The 20,775-nt window shown below is 36.1% G+C and overlaps 1 protein-coding gene across 1 annotated transcript in view; it reads left to right on the plus strand.

The window, feature by feature from the left end:
- PLEKHA7 (pleckstrin homology domain containing A7) overlaps nucleotides 1-20,775 on the plus strand; it is a 145,221-nt gene that overhangs the window by 120,188 nt on the left and 4,258 nt on the right. Inside the window, exons 14-26 of the mRNA XM_053980581.1 lie at nucleotides 2,717-2,785; nucleotides 2,952-3,032; nucleotides 3,856-4,005; nucleotides 4,916-5,017; nucleotides 8,470-8,578; nucleotides 9,426-9,664; nucleotides 9,969-10,157; nucleotides 10,438-10,555; nucleotides 11,403-11,482; nucleotides 11,881-12,081; nucleotides 15,180-15,332; nucleotides 17,835-17,968; nucleotides 18,797-18,939. Of these exons, the coding sequence (XP_053836556.1) occupies nucleotides 2,717-2,785; nucleotides 2,952-3,032; nucleotides 3,856-4,005; nucleotides 4,916-5,017; nucleotides 8,470-8,578; nucleotides 9,426-9,664; nucleotides 9,969-10,157; nucleotides 10,438-10,555; nucleotides 11,403-11,482; nucleotides 11,881-12,081; nucleotides 15,180-15,332; nucleotides 17,835-17,968; nucleotides 18,797-18,939 (1,768 nt within the window). The remainder of the gene's footprint in view (nucleotides 1-2,716; nucleotides 2,786-2,951; nucleotides 3,033-3,855; nucleotides 4,006-4,915; nucleotides 5,018-8,469; nucleotides 8,579-9,425; nucleotides 9,665-9,968; nucleotides 10,158-10,437; nucleotides 10,556-11,402; nucleotides 11,483-11,880; nucleotides 12,082-15,179; nucleotides 15,333-17,834; nucleotides 17,969-18,796; nucleotides 18,940-20,775) is intronic.

Below are 20,775 nucleotides of genomic sequence, written 5' to 3' on the forward strand. Positions count from 1 at the left end.
CTAACAAAAACAGCCAGAAAGAAAAATGTATGGGGGCACCTGATACTTCTGTACAAAGAAACTTAATGCCAGCTGGTTCCCTTTTGAAAATCTTGACACTCAAAATGTCAAATGTGTTTCCAAAGGAATGATGTAAATTTTCAAAATGGGCATTTCTTAATAACCTTATTTCAGTCGTGGTCCAGAAATTCAGGTCAGGTTGCAGAGAGATTAAAGAGCCCATATGAAACTCGAGAAGGTGTCTTTGTATTGGTTACATTTGTGTTTTTCCACTAAGTGTAGCAATGCTTTGATTTGTGATGCAAGGAAAAAAGAAGAGCGCACTGCATGAAAGAAAGCAAATGTTACAGATTTTAGTAACAGCAAATTCCCAAGTCATGTATGTAATGTCTTCCATTTAAGATACTGGAAACTTTGATAGAAAGCCAATTAGTTCAAGTATCTCTTTTGACTACACTGGGCTTTGAATTAGACCCACCCTGATTAAACAATTTCAATTAGGACATTTTGGAATTGGAGTTATACTTTTTTCTTTTCACTAAATCCATTATTTCTGGAGATCTTTCTTAGAGGTTTTGAAATAGACCTTTTCAATGTGGAACTGTGATTGAGCAATTAACTTCACAGTGCTTAGATGTGACCTGAGAGTGTGTGATCACTGCTGCTCATCGAGTTTTGAGTTGTGAGGTTTGGGGGTTTAAATCTTGACGTCTGTTACAAGCTATGACTAAACTTTTGTTTGAAACAGATAGAAAATAATGGACCTCTGATCAACATGATATACAAAGTGCTAAAGAACTCAGCACAAGGGTTACTATCCAGTATACATGTAAGATTGCTTGCATTGAAATGTGCTTATCCCATCGCTTTTTCAAGTAGCAGTCAGTGTTCTGGCTTTTACAGGTGTCTTTTTGTACACAGTAGTGCTTTCTGTAAGATTTTATTTTTATTTCCCTTTTTTTTTTCCCTCTTTTGGAGTCTGTATGCGAAATGATGGCTGACCTCAGTGTTTGGTTTCATTTTATCATGTTTTGAAAATGAATGTGTCAAGTACTGACTCCTGTGTGAAATTTGGAAAATGTGAAAGCATGCTTAATCCTCATTATTGTTGTTATGTTCACTGCTTGATAGTTAACAAATTCCTTACAGTTCTGATTATGTAATTTAAAGTATCCCCAAATTTTATAGGCTTGTTTTTATGTTAATTCTGTTGCTTTGAAAAAGGCTTTTGCATTGTCTTAGCTTGCAGGTAATTAAATATGCGGAATTACTACTTCTGATATGCTGACATTTTATGTTTATATTTAATTAATTGTTACAATTACATATAAGAATTGCCATTTAAATAAGTTCATTAATACTTTTGAAAGACAGTTTTTTCTTCTATATAACACGTAATTGTTGAGAAAAATCAAAAAATTGAAAGCTTCTAGAGGCAATAATTGCTCTTGATTTTGGTGGCGCAGAAGTAATATTTCACCACTCAAAAATACATGAGAAGTCTTTAAATGGAGTCTGTCACTGAAGGAGAGAAAACAATATTTACCTCACTTAGGGTAAAATGTAATTACTTTTAAAAAGCTAACATGATCCTGTAGGTGACTCTTAGGTTAACAAGTAAAATATGTAGCTTCAAGTGTAGAGATTGCTAGTTGGTAAAAAAGCAAACTGCCTCTTTATATACCCCTCTTACCTCACTGAAAAAGCCAACAACTTCAGCTTTTGTATCAAAATCTCTCCTCTTATATTACTGAAGACAGTATTGAGGTGAATTTTTATTCATAAACTTTTGCCTGTATATGAGTATGCTGTATATGAATGCTACTAATCACCAGGTGGTCCTGTGGTAAGATAGTATTTGCTCTAATGAATCTTTAAAATTGTTCTAAAGAGGTGATATTAAATTGTTAGATTTTAAAGCTTTTAAAAAATGTATTATTTACCAGCTTTATTATATTGCTCTTTTCTTAGCCTCATTTATTCACAAAGAGGGTCCCATGTAGGCAGGGGAAATCACAAACATTTCTACAGACACAGACATACCTTAATTTTGAAGGTTGGAAATACAATTGAGTATTGTTTTGGTGCTGATTCGAAAACTATGTTATGTGAGAAGATAATCTCACCAGAAATGGAATATTAAACCAGTGATTTATGGAATGAGAGATTTGGTACATGACAGCCATGTCAAAATAGATTAGTTACATTTAATTCCACTATAGCATTTTTATAGCAGTCTGTCTTTAGTAAAATCCACCCTATACTGAGGAGAAGATACTGTCCTTTGTAGAACAAAACACTCGCCAAAAGTTGTATTTTCAGTCATTCATTAATGCCTGCTATTGTTGCAACTGTGCATTTAAATGAACGATTAGATTCCTTTGGCTTCAAGAAAGCTATTAGAGCAGAACTGTTAAAACTACTGATCTTGCAGGAAAAGGACTTTTGTAACCAGAGACAGGTGGGATTATGCTGTTTTGTACAGAATTCCAAGCTGCTGAAAGAGTTACTAAATAACCTAATATAACTAGTAATTCCTTTTGTTAACACTTCTCAAAAACTAAAGCCAGATTTGAAAATACTTGTGTCCAAAATTTTATTATTTTTTCCTTAATAAAAGTGAATATTTAACAAAAGTTTTCTTTTCACTGCTGAAGCATCATTAGGTTTTGGTTTGCAACTAATTTCTTACATTTTGAAAATCTGTTCCTCTTAGGTGACAGGACATGACACGTTGAAAGAAAGAAGTGCAAAACCTGTCAAGGTGGCAGAAAGTGATATTGATGTAAGTATCAAACACCACTTCAGCACCTCTTGCACTGATTTGTCTATTTCTTTTGTACAGTTACATGATCATTATTATGCTCCTTTGGGTGAAATATTGCAAGGGGATACTTTTCTGCTTGGTTTTTAAAATCTAGCCTTATGTATGGTTATGATTTCATTTCCAGGTGAAACTGAGTGTTTTCTGTGAGCAGGACAGAATTCTGCAGGACTTGGAGGACAAAATAAGAGCCCTTAAGGAAAATAAAGTAAGCAGGTTAAAAAGGGCATAGTAAAATAAAATAGAAACTTTATCTAATCATAAAATATAAATAGGAAATGATAAACAAAAAATTGGATTAATGGATTGCACTGCAGTGTGTACGTATATGATAACAAGCATTGGGTTTTATTTTAGGATTGAGTACCCATTCTGAGAAAACATGTTTTTGAAAATCAATGTTTTAAACCCATCTGCTTCACTCCCTGTGAACTACAGCTGTCAGTAAACTGAGGTGGTTATAAAAATAATAATAATAATAAAAAGTATATATCCTAAAATGAAAGTGCTCTTCAGGTGGATCCTGTCAAAGAGCTACTGTGCAAAATTAATTCCACGGTATTTACTCCTGAATAAATGAATTTGGCCTGTTTGATGTTTTTTAGAATATTTTAAACTTCACATGACTCTTTCACCCACAGCAGTGAAGGAGAACCTGCCCTTAAACAAACAGCTCATGCTGAGCTGTGGTAGGGCTGTCATAGTTCTGTACTGCTTAAGGTAATTCTTCTGAAACTTTTGTACAGAGGGTAAACAGAAAAATTCCCCTCTCATTGCTTTGTGTTTTCGACGGTTTTGGCTGCTTAATGGGAAGATTTAATAGAAAATATCAGATAATTTTGCATACAATAGGTAATTAAAGCTCTTGCAGTTTTTATTTATGTGTGAGTCTCCAAAACAGGAGGCCAATCCTAACCTCTGCTGGTTTATAGGGAAGACTTGGGGCATGGAAAACACCTTTCATATTCCTGCAAGTAGTTGCATACATTTCCATGTAAATGTTGTAAACTTACTGCTGTCTTCTTTGTTAGGATCAGCTGGAGTCTGTTTTGGAGGTTTTACATAGGCAGATGGATCAGTACAAAGACCAACCACAGCATGCAGAAAAAATATCTTACCAGCAGAGACTTTTGCAAGAGGACCTTATACATATTCGGGCTGAAATATCCAAAGTTTCAACGGTATGTGGTTTTGGTTGCTTCAAGAAAACCAGAATTAAAATTCTAGTTAAACTAAAACTGTATTGGTCATTGGACAGGGGAGTTAAGACCTATTCTGAACAGTTTTGGTTAAGGTACAAGATACTAAACCAGACCAAAAAAATTAAACAATCTCCAGCTTTTTTTTTTTTCAATGCCTGGCTCCCACATCCCCAAACCAAACAAAAACGCCTAACCTTTTCAATATCTCTATATGTTAAGTGTGGGCTTAAATTGCAAATCTTTCACTAGTCCTTTGAAAATATAAATGTGATTCCAGGATGTTTTTCCAGGGTAAAAGGAATTGGGAAAATCTGTTGATATTTCAGTAAAAATTTACCGTTCATATTATTACTTAATACAATTGAAATGTAATTTAATGTTGTTTTCACTCTATTATTACTACCTCTTCATTAATATGAGACTAGCTCTTTGTAAGACTAAAATTGCATGAACACCTTCCCTATAGGGAGGTCTGATCGCTAAAATGACAGTATTATTTAAATGTAACTAGTCAGTTTGTGTTTATATAAAATGTATGACTTTCACAGTCAGCATGTGAAATTTACTTGTGAGTGTAAGTAGAATTTACTTGTGAGTGTAAATACTCACTGGAAGGAGTGCTAGTACAGGGATTCTGTTACATGCCAGTTTGGTTTTGTGTCAGGAATCTGGCCAGAGGTTTTTAACTATAGGTTCTTGACTTGATTGTGCAAGCTATGAAGGGTTTTCAGGTGTATGATCAAGTCTAAGCAACAATTGCAGACTTAAAATGGCTTCTTTACTTGTTTTTATAATAGAACAAACTTCAAAACACTTTGGTGCTCAATTAGAGGATGGAGAAAGTGGTTTTGAAGTTAGCACTGTATTAGAGTATTCCTTCTGTTAACAGGAGACGGAAAAAGCTTGGAATGAGTATCTGAAATTAGAGAAGGATGTGAGCCAACTGAAAAAAGCCTTACAGGAGCAGATGAACAGTTCATTGGTATCTCAGGTGAGTCCATTTCCCAGGTGAGTCAATTTCCAGACACTGTAAACACTTAGAGGATGATTTAGCCTGAACTTCATGTTACCATTTCATAAGAGAAATTTTCTCTGCCATTTTTGCAGCGTATTCAGCTGTCATGTAATTTGCTTTGCAGAGTTCAGGCACTGTGGCAGCATGGCTGTGCAGTGAAGAAAACCACTACATTGCCTTGCAGCTTGTGCAGTAGTGCTATAGTTTCTCATAAGTTGTTTATGCAAATTTGTCATTATTTTATTATGTTTTTATTACATGCTGACATCTTGACAGTGATAACCTATTCAATTTATAAGGCTGTGCAGGACTTCTTAGCCTTCCATTTATTTGATCTGATATTGTTGGCTTCTTTTTCCAATTTTAAGAGCATCAGTCACTGGTTGTTATTGTCATTACTTGTTCTTTGTCATGTTCTTCTATTTATGGAAGATTTATTTCTGCAGATTGTTTTGCGAAGTGGAATAAGTGTTTAACAACCATCAGTAATTGCAAGGCATCTCAGTTTTAAATCAATTTTTCAGTTTCAAATTTTAAAAAGAAGCTTTGTTTGAAGCTCAGTTATTTTCTTTGCTGAAATGTATGTGGAATACCAGATTATTTCTACATACCTGCTTTCAGCTGGTGACTTTATTCTCAGGGAATACTGGATAATTTTTCCTTTGTGTGAGCTAAACACAAGGAACACATTTAATGTATACATTTTTCTCAAATCTTAGTCTACTTTTCCAATATCCTGGACCAAAAGAGCTCACTAGTTAAATTTTTTATCTTGTTTGCATTAAGTGTCTGATCAGATATAATTTGAAGCCTGTTTATTTTCACTATTAATCAATAAATGTTAGTATCAAAGCAAGAGTTGTAAAACGTTTTTTGATTGCATTAATCTTCAAAGTACATTTTAATTTATGTTTCATTTTGGTGTGTGAGGAAGTGATTCAGTTTCTGGAGTCAGAATATGTAATTGAGCTCAGCTGTAGAATATATTTTAAAGAAAAAATCCCAAGGGAATATTAGAATAAAATGGTCCTTGTATGAAACTACTTAGTTTAACAAAGGCAAATTACACCTTTAAACTAAATACATCTATTTAGACTACTTTGAGATAAAATTTCCAGTTAGGTGTTAAACATGCTGTAAATACTGGATGTGTGGCATGGGATTCACCAATACATATGGAAGGGAGTGTGGTTTGCACAGAAAAAAATGTTAATTCAGTTTGATTATCATCTCATATCATATAAGTGATTAATTATAAATACACACACAGTCATAAGCACATGATCAGTTGTATGTGTGTACACTTTTATACATCTATACATATAAGTATGCACAGATATGTTTAGCTAAGTTTAAAAAAATGTTTCTGAATACCTATTTTGGAGATTCTAAGGGGAACTGATTTTTTCAGAAAGTACTGAATATTCTAAAAAACTATATTCCTTCAAAGAAGTCTCACTTGAAGTACCCATAATAGTTAGAATTTTTTTGATCTCTGCCCAAGGGCATGTAGACTCAAGATTGTTTATCTAGCATTTTCCAATAGCACTAAATTAATACACTCTGTATTTAAAAAGAAATGCAGTCTTTGTGGAATATTATTAAAAATTCAGTAAATTTGCAGGCTCAAGTTGCTGTAGGAAACCACTGATGTTGTTTCTATGTGGCATTAATTAAAAGGTTAAAACCTAAATGTTTAAGCAGCTTGGTCAGAGTAAATCTTGCTTTTTAGAAGGTAGCTTCAAGTGTCTTTTGCTGAAGGGTTGGGGAGGATCTGAGCATGCTGAATTTAACTGAGATGGGTTATTTTATCAGTGATAACTTCTTAGTTGGAAAGTGCTTCTCTTCTGGTTTTATGTCAGTCTAAATTACATTTCTCTTTGAAGGAAGTTGGAGTGAAAATTTTATTTCTCTAAGTTACCTTTTTCTGCTTGCTACTAAAGTATATTTATATCCTTCTCTAAACAGCAATCTTGGCTTTCATAATTTTAAAATTAATTCATCTGCTTATTGTTCGGCCCAGGTCCATTTTAGATCTAAAATATTCTCTTCATATCAATATTTAAGTAATGGGGAGAAATAATATTAAAAGATCTGTCTTTTCTACATTACTAATCAAACATTTTCTGAGTGGTTTCAGAAGCAGGATTTTCAGTGCAACATAGTGTTCTTTTCACCAGTTCTGAGGCTTGATTATTGTAAATCCATCATTTCGTTCCTTGTAGTATGATTAATCTCAGAAAAATGAAATGAAATGTGCAGATTTATAGTTTGTGTCCTGACAATCTTTCAAAATATGTCCTATCTATCAAGTGAGTTTACCACAGGCAAATAACATTCTCCATCATTTAAATGTTTGTGTTCTTGGCACCCTGTTTGCTGATCTGTAACCTGGCTGAACATATTTCCTGATTTAAGACAGAAAGTGGAAAGCAATTTATATGCCTTTCTTAGCTCTATGAGGTGTAACAGCTTTTACTGAAGTTTTTTTCCACCCTCAGCCTTATAGGATTAATTAGTAGCTATTTTGCAGCTCATGGCAAGCAATGAATTTCTGGAGTTCTTGAGCAGTTTGTAAGCAACTCTTAAGTGTTTCACTGCCTTCGCTTTCTTTAATGGTATTGGTTTTAGTAAGTTTATTCTTGATGCAAATTTTTGAAATCTGTGTTACCAGGCTTTAATGAATTAGATGACAGCAGTTATTTAAGATGATTGGAATGACTGAAATGGTGGCTTCAGGAGCCAGGCTGTGATGCAGCTCAAGGAAAAGTTCAGTCTGTAGACGAAGCTTCCTTTTCTTTCTTTCTTTCTTTCCTCCTGGAAAGCTTTGGTAAAGCAAATAGGATGCAAGATGAGGCCAAGTCCTGGAGCAGCAGCAATATATTGTTTTAACTTGTAATACATCGTGGCCAGTAGGCCTAACAACTCAAATATAAGCAGAAACTAAAATTGTCAGCACTTCTGAGTTTGTTTTTTTTTCCTTTTTTAATACTGGATATTTCCCCTAAAAGTATTGAGATGTTTTTTAAGGTTGCTTTAGCAATCTGAAGTTTGATAGGTATATGATTTAAGAACAAAGTTCAAAATAAAAGGTTCTGGAAACTCATTTTATGTAGAACATTAAACTATATTTTTGTAGTCTGAACAATATTGTAGAAAAATATAGACTTGTCTTTTCCCCTGTCTTCTATAGGAAGTCTTCCAAGAGTCAGAAAATGCTCTAATAAATTTTATGGACAAGATATGTTTGTTGGTGTTTTGCCTTTATTAATTTCTAATTTAAAATAATTATTTAACTAATTTCTAAACTCCTAAGTTTTCATGTAAGTTCTGTAATTGTAGCTTGGTGGTATCAAAAGAAGGAAAGGCCCATAATAAGTTAAAACCAAGGTAAAATTGATTTTTTTTTCTTTTACTACAAATGACAGGAGAAAACACAAATACAAAAAGACTTGTGGAGAATTGAAGATGTTACAGCTGGCTTGAGTGCAAATAAAGCAAACTACAAAACCATAATAGATTCTATAAAGAATCCAGGTAAGGAGAAAATGATGAAAAAATAAAAAATATACCAATGCAGCTGAGTCTTTGGGTCTGTGCAAATAATCTGGAAGTTTGTTCTGCTGCAGAAAATCCAGTTAATTCTGCTATTGGATGTGTCAGAAATCTCTGTTGATTGAACACATTAACTTGGTGTTTCTTTGCTTGAGGTGACAGAAAGATTTTTTTTTTTTCTTGTTTGTTTTCACATACCAATGGTGCTAAAATATAACAAGCCATAAAAAAAGGGAACAACAATAACAATAATGGGCTAAATTTTTCAAGTTGCAGAAGGGGTTTCTGTCACGTGCCAGGCCCTTACCAGTGTAGTGTCTGTTCTGCATCCTGTCCAGGAGCTTTTCTCTGTGTTTTTTCTCTGGGTTTATTGTTTTTTTTCCCCTTGGATGCAGCCCAGCTGCCCTTGCCTTTCCCTCCCTGTTCAGGCAAGTGTTTGGTGAGCAGAGCAGCATCATCTCTGGAAGGGAGGAAAGGAAAGTGCGTGTGGGCTGCACTGCAGTGGCTTTATTACATTTCAAAGGCAAGACCTGATGTGCTGGGATAGCAAGAGACTGTTAATGCCTACTGCAAAACTCACCTTGTGCATACAGAGATAAAATAGTTCTGAGATGGTCTAGATCTGCAGGCAACTGAAGGAATCTGTGGCATGAAGCCAGATGCAGCTTACGGACTGATTTCATCTAACTCCCAGGCTTTTTCTTCCTCTGCTCCCACTGCCCTCCACCAGGAATTTTACGGGATGATACTGAACCGTGTAGTTTCATGTTTGGCCTGAAAGACTCACTGGATCCTCATCAAGAAATATTTTTGTCTGTTTCTTCCCTAGAGAGAAGAACAGTGCCTTCATTTTCTCAGTCTTCAGTGCCTTCCTTACCAGCTTCCCTTGCTACTGTGGAGGGCAAACTTTCTGTCCCGCAGAGCCCTCCGCGCAGTCCAGTGAAATCCCCTCTGGAGGTCAGGCTGTATCCACAGCCTTATTTCCAGACCAGGACACAGCACCAAGCACAGCAGCTGAAAAAAATCGAGCCACCTCTTCAGTCACCAGTCAAGCTCAAGCCAAAGGTTGTAAGTACTGCTCTCGTGAGAGTCATTCAGCAGTGTTTCCATTTCCCTTCTCTTGGTGAGAGAGTCTACAGTGGCCATAGACTGGTTTAGAACGTATTCATATTCAGAGCCTTCCTTGGAATGCTTTGTGGTTGATTTCTTGGGTCTTGCTTGGGCTTTAAAGCCTCAAGCTTCTGGTGTGGGCAGAGGAGAGCACGCTGAAGCAGTCACAAATAATTCCTATAGTGCACTGACCTTGATTTTGCAGTTTATGCTTTACTGTTTCCATGCTCTTTCCCAAATCCCTGTGTTTTCCTGTTCCCAGGAAGATGAAGCACCACCCAGACCTCCTCTCCCTCAGCTGTACAGTCCTGAGGATCAGCCACCAGCTGTCCCACCCCTCCCAAGGGAAGCCACTGTCATCAGACACACCTCGGTGCGGGGCCTGAAGCGTCAGTCAGATGAGAGAAAGAGAGACAGAGAGCTTGGCCAGTATGTGAATGGAGATTACAGGGTGAGCACTCACACTCCTGTACCCTGCACTTCAAAGATATGGGAACCTTGAATAAATTAAGTTATTGCTGTCTGTGAAATACATGTTCCTTTAATAAAGTAAGCAGTATATAGAATGGCAGAGAGAGAACAATGATGTAATAACAATGATCCATGCCATATAATAATAATTACAGAGAGATATGTAACAATCCAGAAACAAAGCTTTAGGATTTGTTTTAGGATTATTAAAACTTGCTGTCTGTGATTTCACTTGAGCTGATGAGTGTTTTTCTGTATAGGTGGAACTGCGTTCATACATGAGTGAACCAGAACTGGCAATGATAGGGGGTGATCTCAACAACCCTTCCAGTGCTTTAATAAGCCCTGACAGTGGATACCAGACATTACCTACCCGTGGTAAGCCAGGAATTTATGGAATTGATCCCTAACAGTACTGTCTGTTTAGGAGCATTTCTCTTGTAGGGTTTCCTGGAGATGATCTTTATCACCAGATCACTGTTTTAAAATTAACTGTTCAGTGGAAGTTTAGAAATTGTGCATTTTAATGGTGCTGTTACAGACAATCAGCCTTTGGCAAAGCAACTTAATGTGGAAGGCTTAAAAAAAACCCATAGCAAAACATGGAATTGTCTTTTAGAATGTCTCTTATATTCAAAGTTATTTTTCCTCATAATTTCTGTGCTATCTTTTGCGAAGTCCAAGTATTTTGAAAACACCTATATTGCCATTAAAATATAACTGATAAAGTATATGAATATAGTGCTCCAAACATTATATCTGACTTGACACTCCATCCCCACTGTGCTATTGTCCTGTAACTGTTTTGGAGATGAGGATAGCGATGATATTTGGGCCAAAAGCAAATGATTTCTTAGCCATTTGCTTCTTATTTCTTCATTTCTAAGTGTGAATGTTAAGGTTTTATTTTCTTAATAGATGTGATTATTTTTACAGTCTGTCTACTCTTGTACAGCTGAGTTCAACCTATCCCTTGTTTTTTATAAGCTTCTAAATATTATAGGTTTTTCTGACTTTTGATCAGTAGCAACATGAAGTGCATTGTGTTTGGCTGATATGAAATTTCATGCCTCTTATGATCATCTGAATTGCAAAATGTGTGCACAACTGTGCATTCAACCAGAATGCCACGGAAACAGTATAATAAAATTAAAAAAAACAAACTGATACTTGTCTTATTTTGTCTGCCATATGATTTTAAGGCATTCTCTTTTTCCTTATAAAGGTTTGTCTGGATCAACTTCCAGATTGCACCAGTCATCTACCATTTCATCGTTTGCAACACTTCGAATGGATAGGTCCAAGGTAAGTTTTAAATAAACTACTGAAGGGAAATGTCTGAACTGCTTGAAATAGTTAAGCCCAGAGTATACTTTGTGTAGCAGGAAGTGGGATTGCAGTAGCCTGGGAGAGGAGCAAGAGCTGTGATCTACTGAAGTGTGCAATTCTTCATGTTCTTAAATGAACTGGAAAACAGACAAACAACTTACTGCATTTCAAATATATTTATAAAACAAGGTTTAGAACTAAAAATCAGCACTACTAATAGGAAACACAGAGTTGAGAGAGTATATACAAAGAAATGCAAAGTTAATAGAATAAAATTTAGTAATGAGATAGGAGAAGGAGTTCATTTTTTTTTGTATACTTCTTATAAAGTATTAATTACAACATGTGTTTTTTGTGCCTTGTGACTTCTCCAGGAGAGACCAAAGAGTGCCTTGGAACGTTTATACTCTGGAGACCACCAAAGAGGCAAGATGAGTGCAGAGGAGCAGCTAGAAAGAATGAAGAGACATCAGAAGGCATTAGTGCGGGAACGCAAGAGGACTCTTAGTCAAGGAGAAAGGCAGCCTGTTTCATCTCGCTCTTTCATCAGGCCCGTGTCCGCAGATGTCGGCTCAGTATGTTAGATATGCCTTAAAAGGACTAAACTAAAAATATCTTTGGATTCCCATCCCCCCTGCCCCCCCTGGCAAGCACTTTCACTTGAGTGTGTGTGATGCTTCTAGTCCAATTAAATTAGTGTTCTGTGGTATCAAATGAGTTCGGAGAGAGTGAGGAACAGATGATATTTTTTACTCGTAGTTAAATGAAGCAGGTTCAGCAGGTAAGTTGGTCAGAGGTTAGTGATGAGTGGAGATGCCAGTATATTGGGGTGATTTCAGAGCCATGATTTTTTTTTTTTCCCCTTGGAATTGTATTTAGAAAGTGACAGAAGCTTGTACAGTTTTAAAACTGCTTCGTAATGGAATGGGCCTTTTAGAATGTTGTTTCTCACCATGGGTGTTTTTCCTTTTAATTCAGAAATTAGCCTGCAAGATAGTCGGTGGTAATATCAGACCAAGGTGGTGTGTGTTTGTTCTTTTTTAAAAAGATGGTAAATGGATAATCAGTTTTAAAATCTAATCATGCTGATTAGGAATTTATGTGAGAGCTACTGTGTTCTAATTGATACAAATTCTTCTTTAAATCTCAAAATGTAGAATATACTAATAAGACTCAAACTTAGGCTGCTAAAGAAAAGTATTTTTGTTGCTTTCTGAAAGTAAATGCTGTGCAGATGAGAAGTTTATAATGATACATTTTGGATACTAACCAAAGCAATTCTGATTGGTGAAGTTACCCAGTTGCTCACTTGGTGCTAAACCAGGATTGTACTGTAATTGCACTTATGCTGTGGTCTTTTAATTTAATTTTTTATTTGGTCCACTAGAGCTTTAGAATGATTACCTTGTTTTACCTAATTCATTGCACAAGATCTCTTGCTTTTAAATTTGTCACTCATCATACCTAATGCCTTTTTTTTGTTTGTTTGCTTGTTTTTAATTTGCAGAATTTTGTAGCTACTTTAAAATTTCTAACTGGACTACTCAATTTTTACCAGGCTTAATTGCATTTAGTACATGTGTGTCAATTGCTGGCATTGAAAAATCTTTATAATCAGCTTTTCATTCCCACTGTTCTGTAGCACTAATTTGCAGCCAGTTATTTGTATTTACTTTCCCAGTAAATACAACTGCACTGCTTGGAGATATTCATCTGTTTTGTCTTCTGTTTTGCAATCACACATTTTTTTTAAAAACAGTGCATAATGTTTGGGAATTGTAGTAGTATAGTTGTTACACTGTTTCTTTCATACTTTAATTGGAAGAAATAAATCTGAGCTTCTTATGTTTTCTGACTCACATTATATACACAAGTTGAATTGAAGTGCTTTCATAACACTTGTTATTAACATTTGTGGCAAACTATTTATTTATAAATTTGGGTGCCATCTTGGTCTTTTTCTTGATGTAAAGAATTAAAATAGAGTTTTTCAGCCCTAGTAGTGTTCTGTAGAGGTCATCTCTTGTACCTATGGGGCTTTGATATGCAAAAGCATGTTTGATAGCACAATTACTTACAGCATTACAATTATTTAGCAGCCACAATGGCAAACAGTTAAATGTATAATTGAAGTGCTGCTCAGTGTGTAACATTTGCTTTAAACATACATTGTATGTGTAATTCTAATTTTTAATTGGTCAGCTCCCAAGTGTAGGATGACATTTTAAGTATTGATCACAGTACATGAAGTCATTTGTTATATACAATGTCTTTTTAATGTAAAAGTTGCAACATCAAAGCCAATAAAAGTACTGCTTCATAAGAATGGTTTGATGTTTTTCTTACCTATTACATAACAACAACTTGAAAATGATAATGTGTATTTAAAATATACTATCTCAATCAGGCCTGGTTTGAATTTGAGTAGAAGGATGAGTTTGGAGTACTCATATGAGAAAATCTTCTTTTCTCTGTTGAATTCTGAAATGTATTAATTTTTGAGATACAATTGCCTCTTACCTACTTAACTTTTTAATATACATGGAAGATAGTTCTCTTCTGAGTGAATACTGAGAGCTTGTGCATGAATAGGTTTCAATTAGATTTATTAATGCAAGGGACCTAATGAAGTCTAAGGACTTCATGTGGAGTTCAAACTTCATCCAAAACAAGCCAAAGATTTGTACCAGAAATACTGGAGATATTTTTAAGAAACATAAAAGTGGCCCGTTCTCCTGTTGATTCCCTCAAAACCTTGAGGAGATAATTTTGTTGTTGTTTTTGTCCCTGCTTTTAATCTCATGTATGGTAAAGTTGTTCAGATCTACTGGATGGAATGATGCTACAACTGAACTTTACTTTTTGAATGAAAAGGTATTGGTAGTGTCCTTAATTGTGAGTTTATATGTAACTGTATTGTGTGTAGTTGTGTAGGGACTATTGTGCAGTGACTTTGGGTATTCTATATTATGCAGCTTAGTTTAAATATGCTCCATTTAAATATCAATAAATATGTAATAGTTCTGATTTATATTGCTAAATATTTACATTTTAAAGACTGTGTGGAAGACTTCTGCACGTAGCTAGACTCTGCTTTTAATAAAGTCTGAAGAGCTTAAAAGTCAATTTTTTTTTTAAATTCAAGACAAGTTAACACTAATACACAATATATTATCAACTTTAACAGTAGGTATTATTCTAAAAAGATACATAAAATTTTCAAGTTGTGATTCTCAACTTGCACTGTAAATAGCCTTTCTGTGTAGCCATCCAGAGCCACACAGCACTGACTCTTTACAATGCCAAGGACTACTCTGCCAGCCTGTAAGCTCACTAGTAGCGACACCTGTGATTCCAAAGGTGTTGTTCCTTGTGTATCTGGTTCCATGTTAATTAGCAAATGTAAAATTTGGATTAATAAATTTCTTAGACTCTAATACTGTTGAACACATAAAATTAAAGAATACTCTGAATTCCTCACAGCACAGCTAGAGATCAAAACTCCCACTCTTATGTACCATGAAATGCAGTTTTCTTTCTGTTGTCGCTTCAGGGGTTTTCCCCGCTGATTCTTTCAGCAGTGTAGCTTTTGCTGAAGTAGTAATGTACGTTGCTGTGTGGTGAGTTTGACAGTTTGGTTGAATGCTGTTAATTGTTTTGTATCTATTACCAGTGGAAACGAGAGCAAGAATTTGATTTGCAGTTACTTGAGAGGGCAATTTGTGGAGAAGACAAGGATGAAAATGAATGGTTAAAAGTTCAGCCAGTTGCAGTGACAGAGACAGACCTGGAGCCTCAAGACTATGATTTAGATATCAGCAGAGAGGTAACACTCACAATCTTTTGCCTCCTATTCTCTGTCCCAAAACATTAACCTTTCTAAGATTTAGGCAGTGAATTCTCATCTTTTCTTTTGAAACTTAGCTGGAACTAAAAGGAGTCTTTTGGGCACTGAAAATTTATGACCTGGCACCTTTGTAAGGTTTGTGTTCATACTGTGTTTTAGCAGAAAGAAGAAATTGAAAAGTTGGCTCTGCTCTTTTAAATTTATATCTCAGGCTTTATAAAGGGCAGAATGATTAAGTTAGAGAAAGTTCTGTAAATTGGGAAAAAAAAAAGACGAGAAGACAACATAATGAGTATTTAAAAATGAGAAGCAGGAATGAAGGACAAATTCGTTCCCCAAAGCTACGTTACTGCTTTTCATGTTGACTGGCAAATGATGATAGAGAAGGTTTATTTGGGCTTGAACAGAAAACATATTTCTGTCAGCTTTTAGAGTGACTTGGTGGTCCTGGGCCCACCACTGAGGTCTTTGCTCAGCTCAAGTAACGGAGGAAATGTCAGTTTGAAATGCGATTGAGCCATCTGGTGGGAAGGAGAGAACACAGCAAGTGGAAAGGTTTCAGGGGGTACCTTGTGCTGTGTTAAATGCCATGGGAGATGGCAAACAAGTAAAACTATTCATGATAATTAGACTAGTAAGCACCTGTACTCTTCTGAAAGCTGTTGGCAGAGTATCATTTTGCAGAGATATTTGTAAATGTATTTTACTCTGTGAGTTATCTGTTGAATTCTATGAATGAATTTATCTTTCAATTAATCTTTGTATAATTTTTACAGAAAATACAGTGCTTCTGTAAACTTCAGAAACAGAAAATAACTTACGTTCTTCTGCCTTTCCTTGTTACACTCTGCTATTAATTTTTCTTTTCCAGGAGACCTCCAGGGCTGTGGGAATCACTTTGTAGTTCCTTTAAGCCTTGAATAGAAGACATTTTTGCTCATAGGCATTTCTGTCCTGCTTCAGAGTAACTGAAGTAGGTCTGAAGCTCTGAGTGTAATGCTTCTTTCTCAGTTTGCCCAGGTTAGAATCATACGTTTATGTTGGAAGGGATCTTAAAGATGATCTAATTCCAGCCTCCTGCCAGGGGCAGGGACACCTTCCACTGAACCAGAGCTCCATCCAACCTGGCCTTGTTGTCCTTCTCCATTTCTTGTGGCCATTCCCTTCACCTGGCAGGCACTTCTGTGTGCACTTCCCTCTGTGCCTCAGAAGGAAATGTACTCAGTTCTATCTTTGAGGAAATCCATCTACTGTTACGATGATTAATGGGTTTGTTATTCTGAAAGTGACAGGATGAGCTAATGTGGGTTAGGTACTGTATGGAGATAGAGATACACATTAAAAGTGTATATATGTCTATATCTAGACCTCCAGAGAGGAGCTGGATTCAACACTAGGGAAGGGTAGTGGAAAAATGAGGATTTTTCAGAAAGCATTGGCTTTGGATTTCCTGAGAAGGAAGTCTAAAAACTTGAGGCTATGATTTTAATATGGTTGAGCGTGCCAGTGTGTGCTCCTGGCATGAGATTTTCTGTGAATTACTCAGTCTAAGCACTGGGGGTTAGGTCAGGCCACTTTATATAATCCATTGAATTAGTGTGAACCGAGGTGAGTGGTGAAAAAATTAAGGATTATTTTCATTGGAAACTTTAAATTTTAAAAACTCATTGCCTCATGCGTGTTTTAACAAAATTCCAATAGGAAGAAGAAAAAAAATAGTTCTCCTTTATTTAATTTCCATTTATTCACACATCCACTATTTTTGTTTTCAAAAGCAGTCTGTTCTGTACTATAAGAATTGATTTTCAAAGTTTGTAAATTTTATTTTCATTGGGAGGAGTGAAAAGTTCCCACAAAGTAATTTACCCTAGCAAAAAAAATTGTTTCTAGCTTTTGTGCAGTCATATTAAAATTTGCAGTCTACAGAATTAATTTATGCAATGTGTTTTTGCAATCACACAGTGTAGTATGTTTTTGTTTGCCTTTTTCCCCCTCTGCTGCTCACAGAAGATTATCCAGTCTCAAAAGAATGACACCCTGGGTTAAAACTTTCAGGGATCTTTCCTTTCAGATGTAGGAAGTTCTGGCTGGCATGACACAAATATCATGACACTGATATCTCAGGTTGTCCAATCAATCTCTGAGTGGTTGCTTCTTTCTACTGTAACAGCTTTAGGCAGTGTCCTATTTTGGGCTCTAAGCCTGAGCTGAAGAAAGGTTTTCTGTTGATTCTGATTTCTTCTGTAATCCCTTTAAATATTTGTTCAATCTATCTTCTGAAGTAAAAAGAATCAGAGGGAACACTGTTGAAAGGGCATCAGCTATATATACAGAAGAAGTGTTTAATGTTAGGTACATGTACTGACTGTGAAAATCCATGCTTTATTCTTTTTTCACTGTGTTCTCCCATTGAGGAGGATTTATCTCAATTTCTTTTAAGTCTTTGTTATTGAAAACTCGATGCTTTCTTTCTTTCTACAGTTGTCAAAACCTGAGAAGGTTGTAATTCCAGAACGTTATGTTGAACTGGAGCCAGAGGAGCCTCTTTCTACAGAAGAACTGGCGGCAAGGCAGCGTAAAGCAGAAAAGATAAAGAATATTCTTACTAAATCAAGGTTAGGTTTTAGGGTTTTTTCCAAATCTTACACAGGTGCTCATGTTAAACATTGAGAACTAACATCATACAACAGCCTTTATTTCTGTTTCCTGAATGCAACTTGTAGCTTTGAGAAAATGCACTCAGAATTTATATGGCATACGTAGAGCTGCTTTTTAAAACAAGGTAGAAGACATACTGATGAATTTTGTATATGTCCATTTTCTTGTTTAGAGAGTCCTAAAACAGTAGTAAGTCCTTAACAAACAACTTGTAGATGAGAGTGAGGAGGAAGGAAAGGCACAAAGCTGGCAAAAAGCAGAAGAGAAGTCAGCATGAGAGTAAGTTTGTTGTGGCCAGAGAGATGGAGTTGTGAAACAACACTTTTGGCTATTTACAGCTAACAGAGTCAGCTGAAACATTCAATTTCCAGAATTTGATACATCAGGTACCTGCTCTTTCTTTGGAAGGGGTATAACCTGAGGACCACCAGGTTTTTCCTTTTCCTCTGAGCATGAGCAAGGAATTTTCCTAACAACTTCAAATAAATAGCACTTCTGTAGTGCTTTCATTTCAGCACATTAAACATATTTCTAAAAAAGGACTTCCAGATGTTCTTAAGGTTATGCAAGAATTGTGACTGAATGTGTAGTGGCTGTGTCATTTTTCCTTGTGTGCTGTAGGCATTTGCATACAGCACCAACCCTGTTTTAAAGAACTGCAATAAAATATGGAGCTTGATAGATGAGATCTGAAAACTGCTGTCTGAATCCAAGCTCGTTCTTATCTGCATGGTGGATTCTTTATGTTTGCAAATGTTAATGTTGTTTTTCACTCTCCCCCCCAGTATGCACAATCTGCAGCCTACTGTTGCCCAGGACAAACACAACTCGATTGATTTAGATTCACAGCTGCAGGAGCAGGAGCGCATCATTACCATTTCATATGCTCTGGCTTCTGAAGCCTCTCAGAGGAGCAAGGAGGTAGCAGGTAATGCTTAGTTATTTACAAATAACAGCTATTCCTTTCCAGCTTCTCAAGTTGTGTGGGGCTGTTGCTGAACTCCTGGCATAAGAGAAAGTTTTAGTCATTCATATTCAAAATAGTGAAAAGTGTGTGTAGGTAACAAATGGAGAGGGGCTAATGATTTACATTGAGTATTTGGCCTCCAGTGGACAGGGTAAAGGAGGCAAAATACTATGATCAGTAAGTTCAGAACTTGGAAACTTGTTCTAACTAATAGTGCTAAAAAAATTAGCATTTTAATTCTCTATAATTACATTAAATCAAATATTTCTATGTTCATTTTTTGAAAGTAAATTGATCTGTGACTTCAAAAAAATCAAGGAAAGAGGATTTAAATTTTTTTTTTAAAGAGAAATATCCCCTGGTCCAGTGATGGAGATGAGGCTAGAATCATTTGCAGCTTAAGCTGTGTGACAACAGGCTGAAAAAGACCTTGTAAAATGGGGATGGGCATGTCTGGTGACCAGGATGAGAGGTCAGAGCAAGACAGCTGTGCAGGAATTCTGCTTGATGCCTTGAAATTAATGGATCCTTTGCAATATGTTGCTAAAAAAATGATAATTTCACTCTTGATTGCTTTATATTGAAATAAGTAAGAAATGTCAAGAGATTTGTATCACACAGTAATCCATGCAGCAGCGATTTCCCCAAGTGTCTGACTGGCCATTTATAACTGGCACCATTCACTGTTCCAGTGGAGAATGGAAATAATAGAAACTTTGACTATGATGGAGAAAAAATACGCACATTTCTCATCCAAAGTTGTCAGTTTAAACTTACGGCTCTTTGCCACAGCAGCCCTTGAGACCTTCCCATTAAAGACAGATTATTCCAGCATCGGGATGCGTAACGTGCATCTGCAGTGAGAGTGTTGATTGAATGTGGCTGTACACTCAGGGGTGCAGTGCCAGCTGAACCTGAGGGCAATGGCATTTGAGGGGATGGAATACATTTCCAAGATAGGAATCTTGAGACTTCAGAGAGTTTCTGTGGGTAATTTAACTGACTGAGGAGGCCAGACGTTATAAAGCTAAACCAAACAAACAGAAAAACAGAATTGTAAAATCATGGGAGCAGTTCAGGAGTAACCTTGTGGCCCTTCAGGCCATTGATGTATCAACAGGGCTTTTCCACATGCACTTTGGTCCCAGTTCTAGTGACCAGAACCTTCTAACAGCTTCCTTTGGTTATGGAATGGGAATTTTTTTCATTAGGTATGAGCCAGTGGAGCATTTTGCCACTTGAGTTCTAGCTTCTGCTGGGAAAAGGTCACACATCTGGGCTAAGATCAGCCCAGATGAACACAGCCAGCACCTGATATTATTCTTCTGTGTCACTACAACAAGAGCAGAGTGCCTGCCCTACTCAGAGGTCTTCTTGGGGCCAATTAAGTTACTTCCGGGTGTGCCATAACTTGTAGTAACTCTACGGGGTGTGCCATAACTTGTAGTAACTCTACAGTACTGAAATAGGTTTGATTTTTTTTTTAATGTTGTGTAGTGAATTCAGTATACATTTCATTACTATAAGTTTTTTTATTTATATATTTTAATTTTTTTAGATATATGTAACAACAAAAATCTTAATTCTTGAGTTTTCCTCAAAGAGGGTATTAAAGTGTGTATTGGCTCTGAAATGTTTAAATGCTGCTTCAGAAAATTTGCAGTCAGTTGTGAGATAAGTTTTGGTTTAATTTTCTTTGTGAAGCAGAGCAGCTGCCTCCTTTGTCTTTCAGACACTTAAAGAAACCCCTAACACAGTAGCCAAAGACTAAGGTTTTTAAGGAATTCCAAACTTGTA

The sequence above is a fragment of the Vidua macroura genome, chromosome 6, assembly GCF_024509145.1.
Source record: "Vidua macroura isolate BioBank_ID:100142 chromosome 6, ASM2450914v1, whole genome shotgun sequence".
NCBI classification, from domain to species: domain Eukaryota; kingdom Metazoa; phylum Chordata; class Aves; order Passeriformes; family Viduidae; genus Vidua; species Vidua macroura.